This window comes from Elgaria multicarinata, chromosome 1 (assembly GCF_023053635.1).
Source record: "Elgaria multicarinata webbii isolate HBS135686 ecotype San Diego chromosome 1, rElgMul1.1.pri, whole genome shotgun sequence".
In the NCBI taxonomy this organism is placed as follows: Eukaryota; Metazoa; Chordata; class Lepidosauria; order Squamata; family Anguidae; genus Elgaria; species Elgaria multicarinata.
The window spans coordinates 165,004,488-165,028,148 of NC_086171.1; the positions used below are offsets into that span (position 1 = coordinate 165,004,488).

At 43.2% G+C, this 23,661-nt stretch overlaps 1 protein-coding gene across 1 annotated transcript; it reads left to right on the top strand.

Moving 5' to 3' along the window:
• The first annotated feature begins 7,181 nt into the window (after window positions 1-7,181).
• On the top strand, window positions 7,182-22,185 carry OPTC (opticin). Its single transcript, XM_063119229.1, has 6 exons — window positions 7,182-7,412; window positions 8,076-8,229; window positions 15,688-15,846; window positions 18,476-18,678; window positions 19,902-19,997; window positions 21,826-22,185. The coding sequence occupies exons 1-6, from the start codon at window positions 7,182-7,184 to the stop codon at window positions 21,994-21,996; spliced, it is 1,014 nt and encodes a 337-aa protein (XP_062975299.1). The 3' UTR covers window positions 21,997-22,185.
• Window positions 22,186-23,661: the final 1,476 nt, after the last annotated feature.

Genomic DNA, 23,661 nt, shown 5'->3' on the forward strand with positions numbered 1-23,661 from the left:
AGCCCCTGCAAGTCAACAGGGGATTCTGGATTTTGCCCCTCATGACCAAACAACCTCAGTCCATTGGACACTCCTCCTGATAAAACTCAGCATATCCCACTGGTACCCATGTTGGGGTTGGGCATGCTTGGGCGTCACTTATTTTAACAGTAATGCAGGCATGAAACTTGCTTTTAATTTAATCTATCTATCTATGGGGCCTCCTTTGGCCTTTGTTACACCAGTGCAAACTAGCATAACCCCATCGATATTTGTTGAATTACTTGGATTTATGCTTGTAACACTTGGAATATGGTCTGCTGGTTTCTTTTTATATCCTATTAAATCTGTTGTGTAAGTTTCAACGTCATTTGCTTAAAACACACATGCATCCACAACACCAAACCATTTGCCTTGCTCTACCTTACGTTTCGTCCAAGGCTATTAGCAGGTGACAATTGTAATCTCTATGCCATAAAAAGTTTCACCTGTCGTTTTCTGTGTTTCAAACTGCTGTTAAAGTCACAAAAGCAGCCTAGGTATTTCTTATTGATCAGTTGGCAAGTCTGTTTAAGCGACTGGGCTGGGACAATTGCATAGGAGGAAGAAGACATTGGGGTTCACCCCCCCACTGCCCCTGCACATGCTGCACACACAACCACCATTTGCATAATCTCCTGTGATGCAGGGTGGGTTGTCCAAACTCAGCATGGGGCACAGTGGGGGTAGCTTCATACCCACCCTACAACCCAGGACATGCAGTAGAGATTGTATGGCAGATATGAAGGCACGCCTGACACACCACGTTCTGGGTTTGGACGACACACCAACCCATGCTGCATTGAGGGAGATGATGCAAATAGAGGCTACATGTGGGACACACACAGGGCAAAGGGGAGAAGCCACAATGGCTTGTTCCCACTGCACAATCATCTGAACACATCCAGTGTGATGAAGATTAGAATCAATATAATTGTCTGTGTGAAAGTACAGGAAGGGGATAATGTGTGAGCGGAAACTTTCTATAGACAATAAATAGAGTTGGCAACTTTTTACTAGTCCTGCTTTTTGTGCCTTTGACAGCAACCTGTCACACAGGTATTTTGTCTGGAAAGTTTTCCACATAACTTTATCTCCATGCCAGAAGCATCTTCATAGGGTGGCCAGATGCAAATGAGGACACTGGTCCTGCAGCTATAATAGATGTGTAGAAGAGGGAATTTCAGCAGGTTCCCCATATATACAAATGACACCTGCTGAAATCTCCTTTTCAATACAACTGTTAAAGATACAGGAGTCCTGTCCTCCTTTTCATATGGTCACCCTAGCTTACATGACAAGCTACACTTGTTGAAACTCCCTCTGCTCTTAAATGTGTAGGAATCTGGCCACCCAAATCTTCACTTCTACACTGGAATGCTGTTAAAAAAACAGAAACAGGTTGTTAAGCGCCTATCAATAAGCGATATTCCCCCCCCCCCATTTATGGATAATTGGCAAAATGCTTTCATGATCACCCACTTGCCTCATGGACAACACATGCTATACATCATAATTAATTTATTACATGCAAATTATTCTGTGCTCTTATTGATAGCTACATTTGAATATTTTGAATTTACATATCACACACACACACACTTCTGAAATTATTAGTGTAGCATGGACATTTGGAAACGTATAGTACAAGACATCCCAATCTCTAGAAAAAAACCTGAAAACAGGACATTTGTACACCTACCCCTCAAAATGGGGGACTCTAAATGTATTCCCACAGTGATTTCTAGAAAACTTAAATTTGATAAGTTTATGTTGATATGATTAGCTGTTGTGATTGAGAGCTTGATGAAATTGTTGACCCAGTTGCAGCTGCTGTAAAAAAGAATAAGCAAATTTCGCATTGGGAATCATTAGAAAAGGAATAAAAAATAATTATCATAATGCCCTTATACACATTTATGATGACACCACACTTGGAATACTGGATATAGTTTTGATCACCACACTTGAAAAAGGATATTGGTAGAGCTGGAAAAGTTATAGAAAAGGGTAACTGAACTGATCAAGAGGCTGGAAGAATTCTCTTATGAGGTAAAACGTTTGGGACTTTTTAGCTTCGGAAAAAGGGGAGTAGAGGGGAGACTTGATAGAGTTGTACACAATATAAGTACAGACCTCAACCAAACCCATCATACGATAAGACAGAAAGCAGCACTAGGCCCAGAGGAAATTATGCCATGGTACAGACTGGAGCATTAAATGGCACATGAATGGAAGGAATGAGATTCTCTTGTGGCATCTTTGTACTACAACGCCAGTGAAAAAAGATAATTGGATGCACTGTAGGACATCCTAAGGGAACATTGAGGTTGCCAATGTATGTGTTTTTTAATTTAGTAAAGCTCAAAATAATGTTTTACTTTTGCCAGCTTCAGGGAATTAATTTTAATCACAAGCCCTCAATTATTTTTTTTAAAAAAATGAAAGGTAGAAGTGTGATAGTTACAGACGATTTTTTTTAAAAGAAATGTTTTACAAACAATGTTTCTAAGAGATGCACAAGTTTGAAAGAGTGGCCTAAAGTCTCAAAAGCCATCAGAAGAGAAATCTATTTTTTTATTTATTTAGTTTGTTTATTTTTTAAAAAAAAAAGTTGAAAGGCCTTCTCAGTGGTGGTACCCACTGACCTCTCCTTGGAAACTTGACTGGTGCTGACTTTGATATCCTTTCTGTGCCAGGTAAAAACCTTTTTATTTGCCCAAGCAATTTCAATGTCTTTTAGATATTATTTTAACAAAGTGCTGCTTGGGTTTTAATACTGAGCCTGCTGTTCAGTTCTTATTGTTCTGCTGGGAATTTGTTTGGTTGGTTTTAATTTATTATTAGCTGTTAGCCACTCTGGAGACTCTTTGAGGCTGAAGAGCAGAATAGAAATATACATTAAAAATGCATATTTTAAAGTGGTGGGGAAATGACTGAACTGCAATACCTATCAGGATGAGGTTTGCTAATATTTTTACTGGCTCTGCTCCTGTGCCTTGAAGAACAGACTGCTCTTAAAACTTAGCACAGAAGCAAAAGCAATTTTAAAAGATGGCAACAATTACCCAATGACTGTTTTAACTCTAGCTGGGCACTAGTCCCATTTGAAATGTTTTGAGAGATTCCCAGAAGTAGGGCGTTCATTGTCAATTGGAACAATCCTCACAGCCCACCCACCACCTTTCCCAATCTCTGCATAACTACTGCAAAGTCTGGGTAAGGGACAATGCTGGTCCCAGGCCCGCCTTCCCCAATCCCAAGAAGAAGGCCAGCCTCTTGGAGAAAAGGTTTCACTGAGCATGTTTACTTTCAGTGGAATTTGTTAAGGGACACTGTTGGGGGTAAAAGGGGAGGGGGCAATTTGGTGACAGATGGAACAGAAATCACACTGATTGGCTGGCCTTTCTGTTTTACCCCCAGCCCATCCATCACTTCTGCACAGTTGTGTCCTCCCTAACACCACTACTCTCATTATAAGCTTTTTCGTCCCATAACACTTGTGTTCCAGGAGCTCTGAGGTTGGCCCCTTTGCTCAAGGCAGGCAAGCAACAAAAGTGGTACGTACATCTGTCATTTGCTCTTCTTACAGCTGCTCTTTTTCCTTTTCTTCTTTGTCCCTAACAATCAGGGCTCAGGATCTTTCATATTCAGTTTAGAGAAGTTACGTTGAAAGATTCTTTAGGATCGGGGCTAATCTACAAGGCACGCAATCGTCCTGCAGTAGTTTGAGGCTCAAAAGCTTGTCAGTTACACACCTCCTGGTCGGTTTAATCTATGGAAGATCTGTGGGGAGTAAGGACCACAGACCTCCATACATGGCATTTTATTAATATGGTTTGTTTTAGAGATCTGTGCAAAATACGTTTGCATGCAAGTGTGTGTGTGTGTGTGTGTTTGTGTGTACATATAGGAGAAAGAAAAAAATGTTACCTGCAGATGCATGCATATGTGAATACTTACATGAATGTATGTGCATCTCTGTATGTGACAATGTGCTTTTATGTGCTTGCAAGAGTACTTTTGTAGGAATTGTATATTGCCATATGTGCACACATGAGTACACTTATGTAGGGTGACCATATGAAAAGGAGGACAAGGCTCCTGTATCTTTAACAGCGGCATAGAAAAGGGAATTTCAGCAGGTGTCATTTGTCTATATGAAGAACCTGGTGAAATTTCTTCTTCATCACAAGAGTTAAAGCTGCAGGTGCCCTGCCCTCTTTTGTATCTGGTCTCTCTAGTATAGCTCCTGCAGCTTTAACTGTGGTGATGAAGAGGGAATTTCATCAGGTTCTCCATATATACAAATGACACCTGCTGAAATTCCCTTTTCTATGCAGCTGTTAAAGATACAGGAGCCCTGTCCTCCTTTTCATATGGTCACCCTAACTTATGTATATGAATAGATATGTAAACATATAACGGTGTGTGTATGTGTGTATTTATTTCAATATAGAAAGCAGCAATAAAGCATCCAATATTGTTCAAAAATGTATAGCCACAACATATCAAAATCTTCCCTTAAAACCATTACAAGCTGGTGGAAAACATGGTGTTAATCTTCCATCTGAATAAGAGTAATAGAGGTGCCACCACTGAAAAAGCCCTCTACCTAGTCACCACTTTTTGCAGACCTCAGAGACTGGGAAGTTTCAAATTCCCAGGTCCCAAATCATTTAGGGTTTTAAATGTTAAAATCAACATTTTGAATTGTGCCTGAACCAAATCATATGGTGTATGCAATATGTATCATTGAATGCTCATGTGGTTAAGCTTAGGTGTGTCTGCTTCCTGAATTGGACATATGTGTTGCATCACTGTATGAAGTTCATGAACATATGCGAATGTGTGCACATCTACGCTTGATGGTACTATATACATAATAATAACTGTTACTAATCATAAACACAGGAACACATTGAATAAATGCTTTGGCAAACAGATTACAATCCTCATATGGCTGCTCTCCAAGCACCAACATCTTTTGAATAAAACAGATTCTTCTTCCAAGAAAAAATGAATCAATTTTAAATTCCATTGCACAGTCTTTCTTTACATTGCATAGAGGGCAAATCTTGTACCAAATACCTCTGCCACTGTGGACCTGTTCCCTATGGGTAGCCAAAATTATGGACTCTTTTCTAATTTCCTGAAAGGTCATTTACTTACTTTTTTTTTTTTTTTTGCAGTCAGCTCATGTCTCAGGTGTGTGTGTTGTTCTTTGTGCATGCAACTGGTGTGTGTGTGTGTGTGTTACAACAGCAACCCCAATTGCATGCTATAAAAATAGAGACTGGCTCCTTCAACTTTGTGCTAGACAAAATATTTGGTAATTTGGTGTCTCTCTGTGTGTGTGCATACTAAAAGAGGCTGCACACATTCTTCCTGCAGTGTGATCCATCTAACATTTGGTTTGATCTATGGAAGTTCTGTGGAAATTAATAGTCTGCATTTCAAGGCACTTTATTACCACTGCCTATTTTAAAGATCTGTGCAGAATAAATTTGTGTGTGTGTGTGTGTGTGTGTGTATGCACGCGCGCATGTGTGCACATAGAAGAAAAAGAAAATATGAATGTTACATGCAGATTTCTGCATGCATGTGTTAATACATCCCTACATGAATGTGTGTGCATGAAAGCAATAAAGCATTCATTTTTGGCCTGTAATGAGCAGTGTTGCAAACCATAACTCCTTATTTCTGAAATGGCCTCTTGCTTTGCCACCCAGAACCAGAATGTCCTTTAAGCTGCACGCGAGAGGTGAAGCGTCTCTGGGCCTCTCCAGCACAGCCAAGCATTCAAGCATGAAAATGACTGGAAGGGGAAGGAGAGTAATAACCCCCTCAGGGCTAGCAGCTTCAGCCATTTGTTCTCTGCTGCTGTGAACCTCCCCGCCGCCCGCCACCCCCTTCTTTATGAAGCTTGGAATGGAGCTTTTTTGAAAAGTGCTGCAGGGCAAGGTCAGGCAGTCTCTGAAAGCAAGGGAAGGTGTAGTCATAATAAGGAGCTAAAGGAGAGGCTTCACAAGCTGGTGCAAGAAAGCCAGCTGTCAGATCGCAGAAGAGACAGAGACGTGATAGTAGGAAGGATGGCTTAATGGGGAGAAAAAAAGGGATTGGAACTCCCTTGAGATCTGACTCTGCCACAGACTGTGTTTAACCTTGGGAAAGAAACGTTTATTCCTTCTGTTCCAGTAAAAAGCAATAAAAAAAGCTCTAAAACGTTAGGTGCTGGGGCTTGGTGCCATTTTGTCACTGGAAACACTTTGCCCTAATTGTTGTTGATTTGTGGGGAACCAGAGGGGTGGTGGTCATGTTTTCTGTAATGGTGAGAGCAGAGCACTCTGCTCATGCACAGAAGATGACTTATTTCTTATTCCTCCTCTGCACAATGCTCAGATAGGCCTTTTGTTGTACCTATATCTTGATTATCCTGATGTCACTCTTCTTGTGAGCTGCTTTGAGCATAAATTGGGAAAGTGACCTGCAAAAGAACATGATGATGACAATGCATTGAAAAAAAGGTTTTAGAGAAGACTTCACAGGCCAGGTTCCCTCCAGATGTTTTGGACTTCAATTCCCTTCATCCCCAATGGTCAGAAATGCTGAAGTTGTCTGTCAAAGCATCTGGAGGGCATCAGTTGGGGGGAGGCCAATCTAGAGCTGTCAGGCTTAAACTATGCCCTGATGTTAAGTTTTGAGAAGCAGTGCCCATAATAGCCATCCTACTGGAGCCTAATAATAACTATTATTATTATTATTATTATTATTATTATTATTATTATTATTATTATTATTATTACCCGCCTCTCCATCTGGATCGAGGCGGGGAACAAGAAGAAGTATAAAATACATAACATAAAACTGAATTAAAAACATAGTATACATTATTAAAACATCCTAAAAACTTCCTAAAAACATCCTACAATTCCACTGGATAGGCCTGCTGGAATAGGCAGAATTTGGTTATTCGGTCAAGCCAGTTAGTCCTGTGTTGCTCTCATTTTATAGATGCAAAACTGATGCCCGAATAGAATGATATGCCAAAGGGTGTACTAGAGAGTCTGTGTTGGAGATCAGGAGCTCTTCGCATGCTAGCTTTTTAAAAATGATGCTGAACGCACACTGTTGTTGCTCCCCACCTTCTCTTCAGGCTCAGGATGCAGACTGCAGCCTTGGTGGGTGCAATAGCTGCCCTGACTTTGGCACTGGCTCTGTCTGCTCTTCCCAAGGAAGATGGAAGGAAGAAGAAGGAGAAGCACGACAACAATGCTGTTGCTTACGACAACCTGGATCTTGGCAACTATGACCTCAACTTGGACAACTATGGGGAGGTCATTGATCTTAGTAATTATGAAGATATCTACGATTATGGGGACCTGGCATCCAAGGTGCTGTATAATCAGGGCCTTGTGTATTTGGTAGTCCCCCAACCCCCACAAAAGTGTGGGATATGCCATTGAGTAAATAATTGCTACTGCTGAGAAGCTCAGCTCTAAGTACTTTTGTACAGTTCCTTGTACATCAATGCTGGACTCAATAACATACCTATCCTCAATATCCATACTGTTCCCGTCTTACATTTCACTGTTTACCAGAGATTCCTAATAGTTTGAAAGCTAGAAACTTTGGGGGCATGTAATATACAAATAGATGCAAACTTATATAATATATTCTATTATGAGAACTGGAACATGGCTTTCCACGGTTTCAGGAAGGATAATTTCCTAGCCCTGCCTGGAGAAGCCAGGGATAGAACCTGTGTTGTCTGAACAGGCCCACAACTACATCTGTGGTTAGATGGCATATATGTGAAATTATCCACCCAAGGATATTTGGATTACTTATGTACAGGGTGGGAGTGAGGAGAATACGAGTCAGCCATCAGAAGGCAGGATTGAAGCTGAAAAAATGAATACAAAAAAAACTGGGAATCTCTGACCTGGGGAATTCTGTAGAAGCTTATGAATCGGTTTACCTGTCTGTAAAATGGAAATATTGATGCTGCCTCTGTGCATAACTATGGAGAGACATATCCCTTGCTTCATTTTCAGATTGAGGTTGGCACCTTGGCTCCTCCCAACAAAAACCTAGCACAACCGCCAAGCACAACTGCTGAGGCAACAGAAACAATACGAAGGAGCCCATCAACCTCCACAGCAGTCACGCCTAAGGGACCAGGTCTGTTTGGGTCCATAACAGATCAGGGTGAGTGGAAGACCAACTCTCAAAATCATCTCCTCTCTCTCTGTGCCTTGCTAGACAATGCCGGATAAGCCGGCAGGGAGGCGGGGCGACGTCACACTAACTTTAGCACGCGCCGCCTCGGCTCCTACACGCATGACGCGCAGGGACTACGGAAGCCCTGCAGTGTCGGCCATTTTTTTTTGTTTTGTTAAAGGGGCCACGTGCGCCCCGAAGCCACCCGACAAGGTAAGTGTCTTTTTTAAAAAATTAAGCTCCCTCTGCTCCTGATCCCCCCCCCCTGCCATCCCCGATGCCTCCCTGGCCACTCTTTCCCTGCTCGCCCGCCCTCTCCCCGATGCCCGTGGTGCCCGCTCTCCCTCTCCCCGATGCCATCCCGGTGCCTGGCCTTCTCCCCCCCCCTCTCCTGCTGGGTCCGGCTTTCACCCCCCAGGATCCCCCCCTGGCCCGATGGGCACAGCGCTCATATGAGCGCTGTGCCAAGTCCGTGGCTTTTCCCGGCTACTCGTGAGTAAGCGAGTAGCCGCAAAAAGCCACAGACATTGCTAGACGTTCTGCAGCCCCGGCTTCAGGCCGGGGCTGCGGAAAAGGCGCGCCATAAGCGACTTCGCTTATGGCGCGTTAGGGGAGGCTTCAGCGCGGCTTGACCCCGGATTCCTCTGTGCGTCGTCTGGACGCACAGCAGGGAAACCAGGCCTCACAGTGTGCTAAGGCCTCGTCTAGCAAGCCCCCCCTCTCCTCTAAGGATATTAAGAGTTGCATATGGTGGATGGGACTTAACATAGGATAACGTAGGAATCTTCCTTATACCAGATCAGACCACTGGCCAATTAAATGCAGTATTGTCTAAACCAGGGGTGGACGACCTAGTGCCTCTAGATGTTTTGGCCTACAACTTCAATAAACCCCAATCGACATTTGCAATGGTCAGGGATTATGGGAGATGTAGTCCAAAACATCTGGAAGGGTCCAAGTTGGCTACCACTGGTCTGCACTGATGGGCAGCAGTTCTCTAGGCTTCTTCTTCTTGGTGTTCTTATGATGTTATTGTTTTCTTCTTGTTGTTATTTGTACTGTGCCTTTCTGTAAGCCAGACCCCGAAGTTTTGATGCCACTAGGCCCTTTTCTATAGCAGAAGCTGAAGCCGGGGGCATAAGCAGCACTGTGCAGATACCATAGGTTAGAATCTACCCATTTGATGTACAACAGGGGCAGGTAACACACAGACCGTGGACCATATATATTCATGCCCTGCCTCACAACTCCCAAAGTGTCCCCAAAGTACCACTGCTGTGCCACCAAATTCAGCTGAGTGACAGCAGCAAAAAAAGTACATACTTAGCCTGGGGAAGAGAAGATTGAGGGGAGACATGATAGCACTCTTCAAATACTTGAAAGGTTGTCACACAGAGGAGGGCCAGGATCTCTTCTCGATAATCCCAGAGTGCAGGACACGGAATAATGGGCTCAAGTCACAGGAAGCCAGATTCCGGCTGGACATTAGGAAAAACTTCCTGACTGTTAGAGCAGTACAACAATAGAACCAGTTACCTAGGGAGGTCATGTGCTCTCCCACACTACAGGCATTCGAAAGGCAGGGATGATCCCAGGGCGATCCCCGGGATATCTCCTGGTCTAGCCATGGCCTAAGACACAAGTCATACAACCGTACACCTTGTTTTAAATGCAAGACCTTTTCTGGGTCTTTCAGGAACATGATTTACCCCTGGCAAATGCCCTGGTATGCTGTGTGCTGGACTGGTTTCCCATATGTACCTTCTCACTATCTGTGGTCATCAAGAAAGGCTCTCTTTCATATTCTGCCATTCGCTGAGGCAAGTGCGGGTCTCAGGAAGCTCCATGGGCTAGATTGTCATACCCCGGGGGCCAGAGGTTCTACACCTTTGCTCTAGAAGCAAGGCTGGCTTCCTCGGGGTCCTGTCCTCCTTTCACTGTAAAATGAAAACATGTCTGTTCAATGCAGTGTAGTTTTTTGTTTTGTTTTTAAATGAATGATGCTGCTAATGTTAATCTTTTTAATTGTATTTTTTTCTGCTGCTGGCTTTGATCCTGATTTATTTTTCTGTTGCATTTTACTTTTGTCTTGATGTTGTTGTTTTTAAATTCCATGTCACTTGGAGTATTTTAATTGATCGAAAAGCAGCTTTTCTTTTTATTGTATAAACAAATGCACTCTGTTGGAAGTTTTAGAGAGACGCTGGATTCTTCCCGCTCCGCCTCCCATCTACCAGATGGGAAGAAGCGTAATGGGCTCGGCCTGTGTAAAAATGGCTGAGCTTCTCCTCTGAGACATGAGAGTTGCTTGAGAAAGGAACTGCTCAGAAATAAACAGAAACACCGGCAAAGCAACAACACTTTAATGAGCAGAGACGCAGCGACAATCGGACAGAGTAGCAATTAGATTAGTGACAATTAAAATCCTGTAGCGAGGGATAAATATCTTTATTCATTTTCTGTCACTCTGAACTGGGACAAATTAAGTAGTAGGCTGAGCAAAATTGTTGCCTTTCTGCTTTGAACTCCTCCGCTAATAGATCTGGGGTCTGTTTAGTCCTCCAAATAGAGGGTTGTTGGGGGTTTTGGGGTTGTTTTTTTTAAAAAAATCAAGCATTATTAATTGGTGCCTGGAATCTTGTCATGTTGCCATCATCACTTTGTCTCTGCAATGGGCTGTTGGCTCCAGACAGCCGCAATGGTCTCTCAGCGCAGAAATAATGCCATTTCCTTTGCATTTGTTTCTTTAAATATGAGAGGCCAAACAAAAACCTTGGGGTAACGCCATCAGCTAAATAGGCGTTGCACCCCCAAGTTTGGATTTGGCCCAAGCTGATTCATTTCAAGCTGCTCTTTGGAGGAGTACTTTGTGATCCATCTCTTAATTGGACTTGACTCATTGGTTTCTCTTTTTATCTTTTAAGTGAATTTAGCTCTCACTTGCGAACAAGGCTCATCTGACACCTTGCATTGTCTTCCACGTCAGCACAACACAAACTGAATCTTGCAGTACGCTGTGAGGTTTTCCACTGACCTGGTGCTATTTAGTAGGGTGACCATATGAAAAGGAGGACAGGGCTCCTGTATCTTTTAACAGTTGCATAGAAAAAGGAATTCCCTCTTCATCACAACAGTTAAAGGTGCAGGAGCTATACTAGAATGACCAGATTTAAAAGAGGGCAGGGCACCTGCAGCTTTCACTGTTGTGATGAAGAGGAAATTTTACCATTTGTTCTTCATATATACAAATGACGCCTGCTGAAATTCCCTTTTCAATACAACTGTTAAAGATACAGGAGCCCTGTCCTCCTTTTCATATGGTCACCCTATATTTAGTCAGTATATTTATCAGCTGCTTTTCTACAGTCGATGTTGTCCAAAGTGGCCCACAATAAATGTCAACTTATCAAAGCAAGTCAGATTTTTTTTCCTTTTCGAAAGATGACAATGAATTCCGATAGAAGGCAAAGGGTTGTATTGAATGGTGTCATTCCGCTAATGCAGGGGAGGTGGGTGCCACGACACAGGCTCTGAACACCAGACCCCGCCGAGGCTACTCCCTGCTCAAGCCAAGCACCAACGCTCAATACGCCTGAGGCAAGGGATAAAAACCACCTTCCTCCAAACTATGTGGAGAAAGGGGTTAAATGGAGAAGGATTTTAATATATAAAATAAAACACTGTGAGTTATATGTGCTGAGGTGAATGATTGTCAGAGTGGGTGTTAAATAAGTAAACTTTAGATGATAAATGCCAAACAGACACGTGGGATTTTTGTGGTAGTTTAAAAACAAAACAATCAAAATTTATTTTCAAAAGTACACAAGCTTTGTTTCAAATAAACCATTTAAAAACCTTTTTGAAACCTGTCATACAATCCTTTCACTCACTCACATACGTGCTTTCCTTTTTCTCACACAATCAATCTTGAACTTTCTTTATTATCGGTATTGATTAATATACATCAACTACGTGCACACCACACTCTAAAGACACCACTCTCTACACTGACCCTCAAATTTCCCAGAACTTAAGTACCCTAAACACAGAGAGCACTAAAGACTCTTAGAGTACCTAACAAGTCCCTCCACAATCCCCTCAGTCATTCCCTTATATATCACTCCTCCCCCCTCCCAAGACATTCTAACTCCACCCACTCAGGCCAACATTCTAAAACCCACAGACTTACAAACTGCAGACATACATTTGGGAACTGACTTGTGGGATGTAACGCCACAGAGGGCAACTACGTTTGGTCCAGGAGCCAGATTACCACCCTCCCAAGGCCAAGCCAGCAGGCTAGATGATGTCAGAGGTGGGGCTTAAAATCATGCCCCCTCCCCCTCCCATGACATCATCTCCCCCATTTTTATTTCCCCCCCTCCAAGCAGAAAGAGGCATGGATCTCTGTGCCTCTCTGCACAGAGAAAGGGACTTGGCCAAAGCTTCCAGCAGCCGACTTGTGTGAGCCCCATCTGAGTCAGGCTGCTCCTTCCCAAGAACGCCCTGGAAAGGAGCAGCCTGACTCCTGCAAGCTCTGGCCAAATTGGGCTCCTTCTTCCCATGCCGCTCGTGTTCCAATCAGGCTGCAAGCAGTATGGGAAGTGGGGCAGAGGAATCCCTGGCACATCTCCAATCTCGGGTTGGAGATAACAACGAGATTCCCCTTTACATTGCTCAGCCTCAGGGGGTGGAGCTTGGGAAGGGGTAGGGCAGGGGGTGGGGCCCACGGAGGGTGCTCACCTTCTGTGGGCAAATTGCGCCCCAGTGTGGACTGGATTTTGCCTGCAGGCTGGAGGTTGCCCTCCCCTTTACTAATGCAAAACTTCTACCACTTGTGGAAACTCCATTTTTATTATTGCACAAGTGTAAAATCTAATAGTTTGATTTCACTTGCATAAGCAGTTACACTAGCCATTGCGCAACTCATTAGTTGTCCCACCAGCACTTGTGCAACCACTAACAGAACACCACCACCTCTTGTACACTTTTAGATAGCCTAACATTGGATACAACCCCAAATCAACAATAAATAGCAAATATTCAATATTACAATGAAGTAATCTAAGCTTAATACATAAGTACAACATAAGATCAACATTAGCAAGTTAAAACAAATTTACAAAGTGCCAGCCCAACCTTTACTGCTAATCTTGTTTTAAAGAGGCCACAACAGCCTTGCTTAAAAATTACAATCCAGAATCTTGGGGCAGGAGGGGGAGGGGGACTTCTTACCAGGTTAGATGGTTCACAGCTGAGAATGATATGCATTGTGCCCTCCACCCCAATACAATTTCAAAGAAAACAGTTGGGTATAATACAAGAGCAGAGGGGAGAGCAATATCAAATGTACCATTTATCTGATACATTTTTATCCCACCCTTCCTAGGGTGACCAAATGAAAAGGAGAACTGGGCTCTTGTATCTTTAACAGTTGCACAGAAAAAGGAATTTCACAGGGTGTCACTTGCATGCATGCAGCACCTGGTGAAATTCCCTCTTTATCACAACAGTTAAAGCTGCAGGAGCCCTGCTCATATAGTGATCTTAACCCTTTCCCAAGCGTAGTAGCATACATGGGCCACAGCTAGACCTAAGGTTTATCCTGGGATCATCCAGGGTTCGCCCCTGCCTGAGCACTGGATCCCCTGTGTGTCACCTAGTTGAACAGGTTTGACCCTTGGACGATCCAGGGATGCAAGATCCCGGGATAAACCTTAGGTCTAGCTATGGCCATGGTTTTCCTTAATTTTATTCTCACAACAGTCCTTTGAGATATGTTAGTTTGAGCGGAATGGCTGTTGCAAGGTTACCAGTGACTACAACCCATGTTTTCCTTGGCCCTAATCTGAGATGCTAACCACAAAATGACATATGGAAAATGCTATATTCTATTCTCACAAAATCAGTTTCTTATGCCTGGGGTGGGCAAAAGGTAGATTGGGAAATATTGTTACATTACTGGATAATTTACAGAAGATCAGCAAGGTTTTTTGACTTTAAGTTTATGGGGCAAAATTAATACACTAAAGATGAATATCATACCTCGGATTGTTTATGCTATATGTGGGTTTTGTTTGCTTATGTCTGGCAAATATATTGAAAAACTCAGTGCTTTCTTATGGAAATTTTGGGGAGGTTCCTCTGAACCACAAATATCTGTGTAATGGATGCAACTTCCAATTAAAGAAGGATGATTTGGCTTTCGGGACCTTGCTTCATACCATCAAGCCTATTTGTTGATTTGTACTAAATTCTTTTTCATCCTGGCCATTTTTCGAATCTTTCTATTAGCAGCCTTTTCCTAAATAGATGACATTAGGTTCTCAGCATTTTAGAATGGATAGATCCCTTCCAAGAATTCTGGTTGTTAGAAAGGTGCAGTATATAATATCATGTCAACTACAGTTTGATCCATTTTCTCATGCTCAATTAACTCTATAGAGAAAACCAGATTTAAAAATTAGAAAGCAAATGTTTTTGTGGTGGACTTAGATAGATAAGTTGATTTTTTACCCTTGATCAGTTATTGGTTCTTGATTATCAGTTTCTGTCATTTTCTAACTTGCATGCCAAATATGATTTGCCTGCTAAGGCTGAATGCCAATATTTGCAATTGTAGCATGCGTTAGAATCTAGATTTGGACTGGCGCCTTTTACAGCTCCAGAGTCTCCATTGTTATTGAAAATACTTATAGCGGCTGATCTGTAATATCGACCCACAATTTGTGTATACAAATTTGACAGTCAGGGTCTAAGACAGGAATGGAATCGAATTCTGGATTACTCCATTTTGTCTAATCAGTGGTTTGCGGTTTTAGCATCTGTACATGAAATATCTATTGATCTAAGACTATGCCTTATTCAGAAAAAATAAATATATAAATGTTTTGGATTTATTGGACTCCAGAACATCTTTTTAATAAGGGTCTGTCCAAGTCTCACAACTGTTGGAGATGTAATAAACCTAATGCCTTTTTCAACCATATGCTTTGGCAATGTCCAATAGTTGCTTCTATTGAGGAGGAGGTCATAATACAGATAAACTTACCTGTGTCTTGGAAGTTAACACATGTTAAATGGATTTTTGAGCCTTTTTGACAGCGAAAAAAATGGTATTACAATATTGGAAGGACAAATGCTCACCTCCTATGTTGCAATGGACAGAGGATCTAACAATGCTATCAACATTTTTATGGGTAGTATATAGGTGTCATTTGTGAATGGGCATATACATGGACATTTTGGCCTGCTTTTGTTGAAGCTTATGCATAATCTCCTGTCTTTTTTAGACTGTTGCTGTTGTTCTCTCTCTCTCTCTCTCTCTCTCTCTCTCTCTCATTTTCTTTCTTCTCTTTCCCCCCACAATTTGTTTTGTTTTGTTAAAAAAGCACAATAAAAATATTATACATAATGTGTGTGTGTCATGATCTCTCCTGCCTCCAGATCTTCCCACCTGCTTGGTTTGTGTATGCATCAGCACCTCTGTGTACTGCGATGACACCGATCTAGAACACATCCCTCCTCTGCCCTTGGAGACTGCATACTTCTATGCCCGCTTCAATCGCATCAGCAGGATTCAAGCCAATGACTTCATTGGACTTGGTATGCTATGGTCCTTAGGTCTCCCGGCTACGATTTTCAGAGTCTTGCAGCTTGCTTCACTTCTCCGTTCCAACAGTCATCCTCTCTGTTCCAAGCAAGGCCACCTGTACCTCACTTTCCCCTTCTCCCTCAGCTCTCCTGGGGGCAAAGGGAAATGCATTTGTCTCACCCAGAAATGTTGGCATGCCAGAGCCTAGTTTCACACTACATCTTATTTCGTAATTTGGATTCCATTTGGACTGAAAGCAGGTACTCAGTCCATGCCAGATTTAGGGCTAAGTACATGGCAAATTAGACCTGTTCTCATGACCACTAGGTGCATGATAGCAGTGAGACCTCCCACTCCAAATTCTGTGACAAATCCATTGGTATGTCAAAAACTGACTCCAGCACATGGTGACGGATGCCTATGCAGCTGTTATACCACGGGCTAGAATCCAACAGACTTTTTCAATAGCTATCAAATGCTAAATGGGCATGTGAATAGGATCTCAGTATGTTGGAGAATGTAAATGGAATGAATCTATGTAGAATCTGGCACCTAGCAAGCATAGCATAACTACTTCACCATGCATCCTACTTGGAACTGTATTCACATTTATTGTGTGCCTCCACAAAGCTTCTAAAAGTGGATTCTGCAGCATGTGATAACTCTGGGTTGAATTACAAAGCTGAACAAGTGGTGAGGCAATCACAACCATCCACTTTCACTGCTCATCTGGATTCAGCCCAGATACATGCAACCCATATATTCACAGGCCACTTTGGTTTCTTGAAGTGACCCTTGGATTCCACAAATACATTAGCAATTGTGCAGCCATATTGTCTTCAGATCATGCATAACATAATCAAAGGATAGTAGTGAGCTCTATATAAACACCAAATTGCTCTCTATTGTGCAGCATCACACTAATTTGACTCCTACCCTGGGTTGATCTTTCATTCGCTGATTACATGTATGTGCAAAAGAGAACCTCAGCATTTTTTAGCATTCTGTGACAAAGTGCCAGCGCATGTCTGGCACAAAGTTTGCCACATGTCTATGGCGTCACATTAATAACCCTGAGTAAATATGTGACCCAAAAGCTGTTTTTAAAAATAACATCTGAATGTGCCTGGATTTGGAGATGAAAAGGCCTGAGCACTTTTGGATAACCATTTCCATTTGAGAGCCTATAATGCATCGTTCTTTGCCAGTGGAAAGCATCAAGGCCAGTGTGGCTTTCACCTTTCAAAATTTTGCACCAATGCCAAAATGAGAGGCTGGCATTTGGATGTGATCACACAATGTTTAATACCAGGGGCATATTTTCTTTTCACAAGACCTGTCATTAGGCTGAGGAAATCTCAGGCTGTGAATCAAAAAAAGCTAAGGATTTGTTTGAGACATCAGTACTTGAATAGCTAATGCTACCAAAATGCATCAAACGGTAGATATGAGCTTCCTTGGGAGTGAAGGTGTGCTGCTGTTTTGCAACAAAGAGATCTGAGATTCTAATCATAGTCCCTAAATGCTAAGATAGGAGTATATCCTGCAAATCTGAATATTTTATTAGCATGCATTGATAAGAACATAAGAACATAAGAAGTGTCATGCTGAATCAGACCAAGGGTCTATCTAGCCCAGCACTCTGTTCACACAGTGACCAACCGGCCATCGGCCAGGGACCAGCAAGGCAGGACATGGTGCAACAGCACCCTCCCCACCCATGTTCCACAGCAATGGGTGCACACAGGCTTACTACCTCAAATACTGGAGATAGCACACAACCATCAGCCTTTCATTGGCATATCTCTTGAAACATCCACAATCTTCAGAACAGACTATTTGTGCAGCATTGTGGGCGTACATAGTAATGTTTTAATTAAAACAACAACAAACTGATGGAGTATCTGAAATTGACAAGGGTTACCACTGTGTTAGTTTCACCAGAGACCAGTGGAAAGTGAGGGGTGGGATAGAATGGTGAAGGAAATGGCCTTGTGGTGTTCAGATAGGTAATATGGGGGCTTAAATGCAGACAATCATACATTAGCCACATCAAGATGGGATTCCATCCTAGTCTACTCCCAAGTTAATATGGGATGTCTGTGATAGGGAAGTCCATCTCCTCCCATTCTCTCTGGAGGTTGCATCATCCCATTTAAAATAGGAAACACATAACCTGTGAACAGTAAGAACATGAGAAGTGTCAAACCAAGGTTCCATCTAGTCCAGCACTGGTCACACAGTAGCCAACCAGCTGTTGACCAGGGACCAACAAAACAGGACATGGTGCAACAGCACCCTCCAACACATGTTCCCCAGCAACTGATGCACGCAGGCTTACTGCCTCGAATACTGGAGGTAGCACAAAACTATCAGGGCTAGTAGCCCTTGATAGCCTTCTCCTCCAGGAATTTATCCAACCCCCTTTTAAAGCCATCCAAATTGGTGACCATCACTACATCTTGTGGTAGTAATTTAACTATGCACTGTGTGAAATAGTACTTCCTTTTATTTGTCCTGAATCTACCACCAATTAGCTTCATGGGTTGACCCCGGATTCTAGTAGTAATGCACATCGGCTAATTTCCAAGAGATCACTGAAAATGCATGGGTCATTTTATCCCAACCATCTTTCCTCAGCAAAACTGAAGCGAATTGACCTGACGAGCAACTTCCTTTCTCGGGTGGATGAAAACTCTTTCCGACTGCTACCCTCCTTGCAAGAGCTTGTCCTCCCTGAAAACAAGTTGACTTCCCTGCCGGAATTGCCCAGTACCATTGTGCAGCTGGACGCCCGCTTTAACATGATCCAGAGTGCAGGGATTCAACCCGAAGCCTTCAAAGTGAGCTTCTCTCCATTTTTTCAACCCTATATTAATGTCCAATCCAGAAATCATTGCTCCTATTTGGTTGATTCCCCTTCCATGCTGATGATGTTCCACATCAGTTGTTGCCTCCGATATCAGTACAAAGAGTTTATCAGAGAGGGGACAGTGTACGACAAGTAGTCATGGGACCTGGGGTCCAATGATAGTGGCACTGGCATTCAGTGGTCCCCTTAACAGGTCTAAGCCCTGGAGATAAGGATGTGTGGTGCTAGGAATTCTGTTCCATTTAAGCCTGATGGAATTTCCATTCTGGTAAGTGGCAGTGGACCGTTGCAGATTTCGCCCCCATGATTCTGGAAATGTTTTGCACAATTCTCCCAGGTCCTGTGATTTGCACAAGTGGTAGTTTGTGCAAATTGGATTTGGGTAGGGGGGGGTCTTAAAAATTGCGCAAATGGGGATCGTGATTTTTTTTTTTTAAAAAAAAATAGCAATCTGAGGAAAGTGCACACGATAGCTAGTCCGCTATGTGAGGCATATTCCATATTTGTCAAAGAACATGTCAATTTCCACCCCTGTGTTGTGGAAGCTGCAAAGTGGAGGATGAAATTGACACGTTCTTTGACAAGTATGGCTCTGCTGGGTTAAATGAAGTAGTGTGTGGAGAGGATGGAACTGACAAGGATATTGACAAGGGTGGAATATATGTACTTGCAATCTGCAATAAAGATTTTTTTTAAAAAAACTTTCAATTTCTTTTGTGCAAACTTCAAGATTTCCCCAAACCCAATTTGCACAAATTGCAGACATTAAAAACAAAAATGGAATCTGTGTTTTGGAAGGACCTTTGCCGGGGGTGGGGGTGGGGGTGGGGGTGGGGGTGGAACAAAATCCAGCAGGGCTGAAACAAAAATCTGTTGGGTTTTCACCCCCCAAATGGAATTCTCATGCATCGCTACTTGTTGACTGCAGTTAGGCAGCCTACAGCATTATCTGGGACTTGGGGGAATCATTTCCAGATAGAGAGGATTCAGTCCTTCTTTTTTTAGTTTTGCTATAGAAATTAACCAAATAATTGATGAGGAACCCCCAGGAGCTTATATGGCTGTATCCCTTTTGACTGGATTTCTTTATGTTAGGCAAAATCAGACTGAATTCCTTTGAAAAATCATGTTTCCATTTAGGATTTTGAGAGTCCTGACTTGAAAGTTAGATGAGGTTTTAACTTGTGCTTTCAGGATCTGAAGAAGCTGCAGTTCCTTCATCTGTCTGATAACAAATTGGACTATATCCCAGTGCCCCTTCCTGAGGGACTGAGGTCTTTGCATCTACAGGTGAGATGGTGATACTGACCTTTAGAAAACAAATATAGGACATCCATTGCTGAAGGATGGGCCCTTAAGAAAGCTGGTCATTTTCATTCATTTCCTTTTGGATTACTATGAAAAACATGGAATTGAGCCGTAACATGGGCCATGATGTGTGTTCCTCTAAGTGCACTTAGATTGAATCTTCTCCTGTTCTTCCCTTGTCTGGTGTCCCTGAGAAGCTGGAGTTCCTTCTGCCTGAGGCAAAGCCTATGGACAAGCTGACCTCTGCCCATTGTGATACCCCAAATTAGGTATCTGACCAACTCCTTGTACTTTAAGAGGCCAAGCTGCATTTAATCAGACCCTGAGCAGTTTAAAGTCCAGGGAGTTGGCCACCTATGATGACTTGCTAACACTGATGTAGTTCACTTCCCGTTAACTTTAGTGTCCCCAGGTTCAAATGGGGGCTTGTTAACTTGTCTGCTTTGCCCACAGTGGTTCAGTTTGAAAGTATATACAGCAAGGGCTGTCCTTTCCTCCTGTAAGAGGGGGCTGATGCTTTCCCCCACTTCAATTCAGGATTAGTCCAACTGGAAGGTTGGGGTGGGCTCAGACATCTGCTGCAATGTTGTCCTTGGGCTCTGCTCCACCCCTTTCTTGAAGCTGCTTGTCATCTCAGATGTGGCTGCAGAAGTCTTGGCCAATCAATCAGCTTCAGTGTTGTTGACAGTTCCAACTTTTGACACCTTCTGGTAGATGGCTTGACTTAACTTTGTTAGGGCTGGAGCTGGAGAAAGTAGGGAAGTAAGCAAAGGAGTGCAGAAGCTCTTTCAGCCCAAGGGCTGATTTCCCTTTTGGAGAAGTATTTGGGGGGTCACATGCCAGTGGTGAGTGGGCCAGAGGCAAAAGGGGTGTGGCCAAAACTCTCCAAAATACCAGCACATTGTAGCTCTTATTGCCAGTAACTCAGCCTTAAAAGAGGCATTTTGACGTTTCAGAATGGGGAAAAAAATACTGCACAGAAGCTGGGAAACTGCCAGGGCTGGTGCCAGGAGGAAAAGGGGTTGTGCCACATGGAGAACTCCAGAAGACCAGTTTTGGCCACCAGAAGGGCCAGATTTGGCTTGCAAGCTGGAGGTTCTGCATTTGTCTTAGTGCCTCTGTCAATCTGTGCATGTGCTCCTAGTCATCTGTGGGCCAAACTGGATGTGACAGTGACCAATCTGGGCATCTAAACCTGGACCTGCCATAATCACATAACAAGTACAGATGAAAGGGTCCCATTTGCAGAATGAAAAAAGTTGTGTGAGTGAGGAGTGCAGAACTTCCTGCCTGATCACAACCCATGGAATTCACTACCACAAGATGTAGTGATGGCCACCAATTTGGATGGCTTTAAAAGGCGATGAGACAAATTGATGGAGGATTAGGCTATCTACGGATACTAGTCATGATGTCTATGTGCTACCTGCCTACAGTATCAGAGGCAGTATGCCTATGTGGGAGGGTGCTGTTGCACTCATGCCATACTTGTGGGTTTCTAATTAAGAGCTGGTTGGCTACTGTGTGAACAGAGTGCTGGACTGGATGGACCCTTGGTCTGATCCAGCATGGCTCTTATGTTCTTAATGCCTCTCTCCCAGATATAGGAAATCAGTCCTGCTCGGGGGTGAGGGAGCACTTAGGAAGAGGAGCTGCACCTCACACAGTGCCCGTTATTCCTTCAGTCAGGACCCCAACCCTTGCTCTCTACGCAACAGGGACAGGTGCAGACTTCATTGCTCAGCTCTGTGACTCTCCCACTTCATTTGGCCCTTTGGGGCTGCCTTCTCCCTTTTGTTTCCCTGCCTAGAACAACAACATCCAGACCATGCACGGAGACACGTTCTGTGACAGCAGAGACCCCAGCCACATCCGCCGGGCACTGGAGGACATTCGCTTGGACGGCAACCCCATCAACCTGAGCCTGTTTCCCAACACTTATTTCTGCCTGCCTCGCCTGCCCACAGGCCGCTTCTACTGAGCAAAGCTCTCCTCCGCTGCTTGCAGTCCAAACCAGGAACAGATCTCGAGGGGAAGTGGCCCTGGCATTCATCTTACTGCCAGGAGGATATTGATGCTGTTGGACTGTTCTCTTGGCATCTCTTTCCTTCCTCCCTTCCTCAGCTTAGCCTCCGTTCTGTGGGAGTATCTAGAACTAGGCTGCATAAGGACCATCAATCCTTGATGTGCTTCGGTAGGAGAGAGAAATGTAAGGATAGTACTATTTAAAAAAACAAAAAAAACAAAACCCACACATTTGAATATTGACACTGTGCATCTTTTTTAAATTAAATTTGTGAGTGGCTACAAGAGATTTACCAATTAGTTGAGGTTCCTTTTCTAAGGATCTGTCTGTCAGGATTGGGCCCAGACTCCCTGCAGAGGCCATAGAAGTAGATTTATCATCAGGGTCAGAAGGAGAGGAACCCGAGCTTCAGGGAGCTCAAGGAGACAGAGACAGGAAAGCATTAAATGGCCAAAGGCCATTTAATCAGTTGGTTCAAAGCCCAACCATAACTTCTCCTTCCGTGAAAACTCAGCAACTTTCAGAGGGGGAGGAGATCAGCTGATGCATGTATGAGATGGAAAGAGGGAGGGCAGCACAAGAAAGGAAGGCATTTAACCAGGTTAGCCCATCACCAGAGGTCTCTAGTGGAAGATCTTCCCTGAAGGTGAAACTAATCTATTCCAAGCAGGATATTTCATTATGAAAGTGGTATATCAAAGGCAGGAGCCACACAACTGCTTTATAGCGATATTGAAGTGCACTGACAACTGTTGGGGTCCATTGACACATACCATATACTGCTTTCTTACTGCTTTCATGGTGCTATATCCTGCTTGGTGTTGATTAGGCCTGAGGCTAGATCTACTGGTTTATAGTGGTACTGAAGTGCACTGATAATAGTTGGGGCATAGGACACATTCCATATACTGCTTTCATAGACCCTGTTCAGATAACATGCTAAGCTATGGAGGTTAAACATTTTGAGCTAAATATTATGGCTTAGTGTGTCGTGTGAGCCATGGCTTAGCATGTCATGTGAACCATTCCTAACCATGGTGGCTACATAACCACAGTTTAAACAGGCTCACTTACCATTTGGTGCAAATGGGTTAGTGGTCTAACCTTGGCTTAGCATGTTGTCTGAGCAGGCCCATAGTGTTATTTCCTGCTTTATATTCCACATTGATAATGAATTGACACAAGGTGTAGATCTGGCCTTAGAAAGCCTTTCTGGGTCTATGTTGGGATTACTGTCTGACTCGCAACAACCGTCTGTCCTGCTGTAGTGCATCTCTAAAAAAAATCTTTAGATAATCTATTAGAGTCATGTCAGTGTAATCAAAGACTTTTGCAATAAGATGACCTAGTCTGTAATGGGAATTGCTGATAGACTGATTGCTTAGCATAATAAAGCCTATTCACTTAGGTATCGACTTCTTTGTGTGACTACATGCCTGCAGGGAGGGCTCAGACCTTGACAGTATCTTACTATTCCCTTCCACACAACCATGGTTGCTTGCAGCTTTATCTTGGCATCTCAGTATGGGTACATCTTACTCCTGATGCACAGATACTCCAGTCCTGCATTGCTAGGGTGCTGTGCTGAAGAACCTCCATCTTAACCTTCCAGTCCTGAAC

What these genes read in the sequence shown, in the direction of transcription:
- OPTC (XM_063119229.1), top strand. Translation starts at nt 7,182, where the DNA reads ATGCAGACTGCAGCCTTGGTGGGTGCAATAGCTGCCCTGACTTTGGCA. An exon ending in TGGGTCCATAACAGATCAGG is followed by an intron (nt 8,230 to 15,687) that starts GTGAGTGGAAGA and finishes TCCTGCCTCCAG; the next exon opens with ATCTTCCCACCTGCTTGGTT. An exon ending in CAATGACTTCATTGGACTTG is followed by an intron (nt 15,847 to 18,475) that starts GTATGCTATGGT and finishes ATCTTTCCTCAG; the next exon opens with CAAAACTGAAGCGAATTGAC.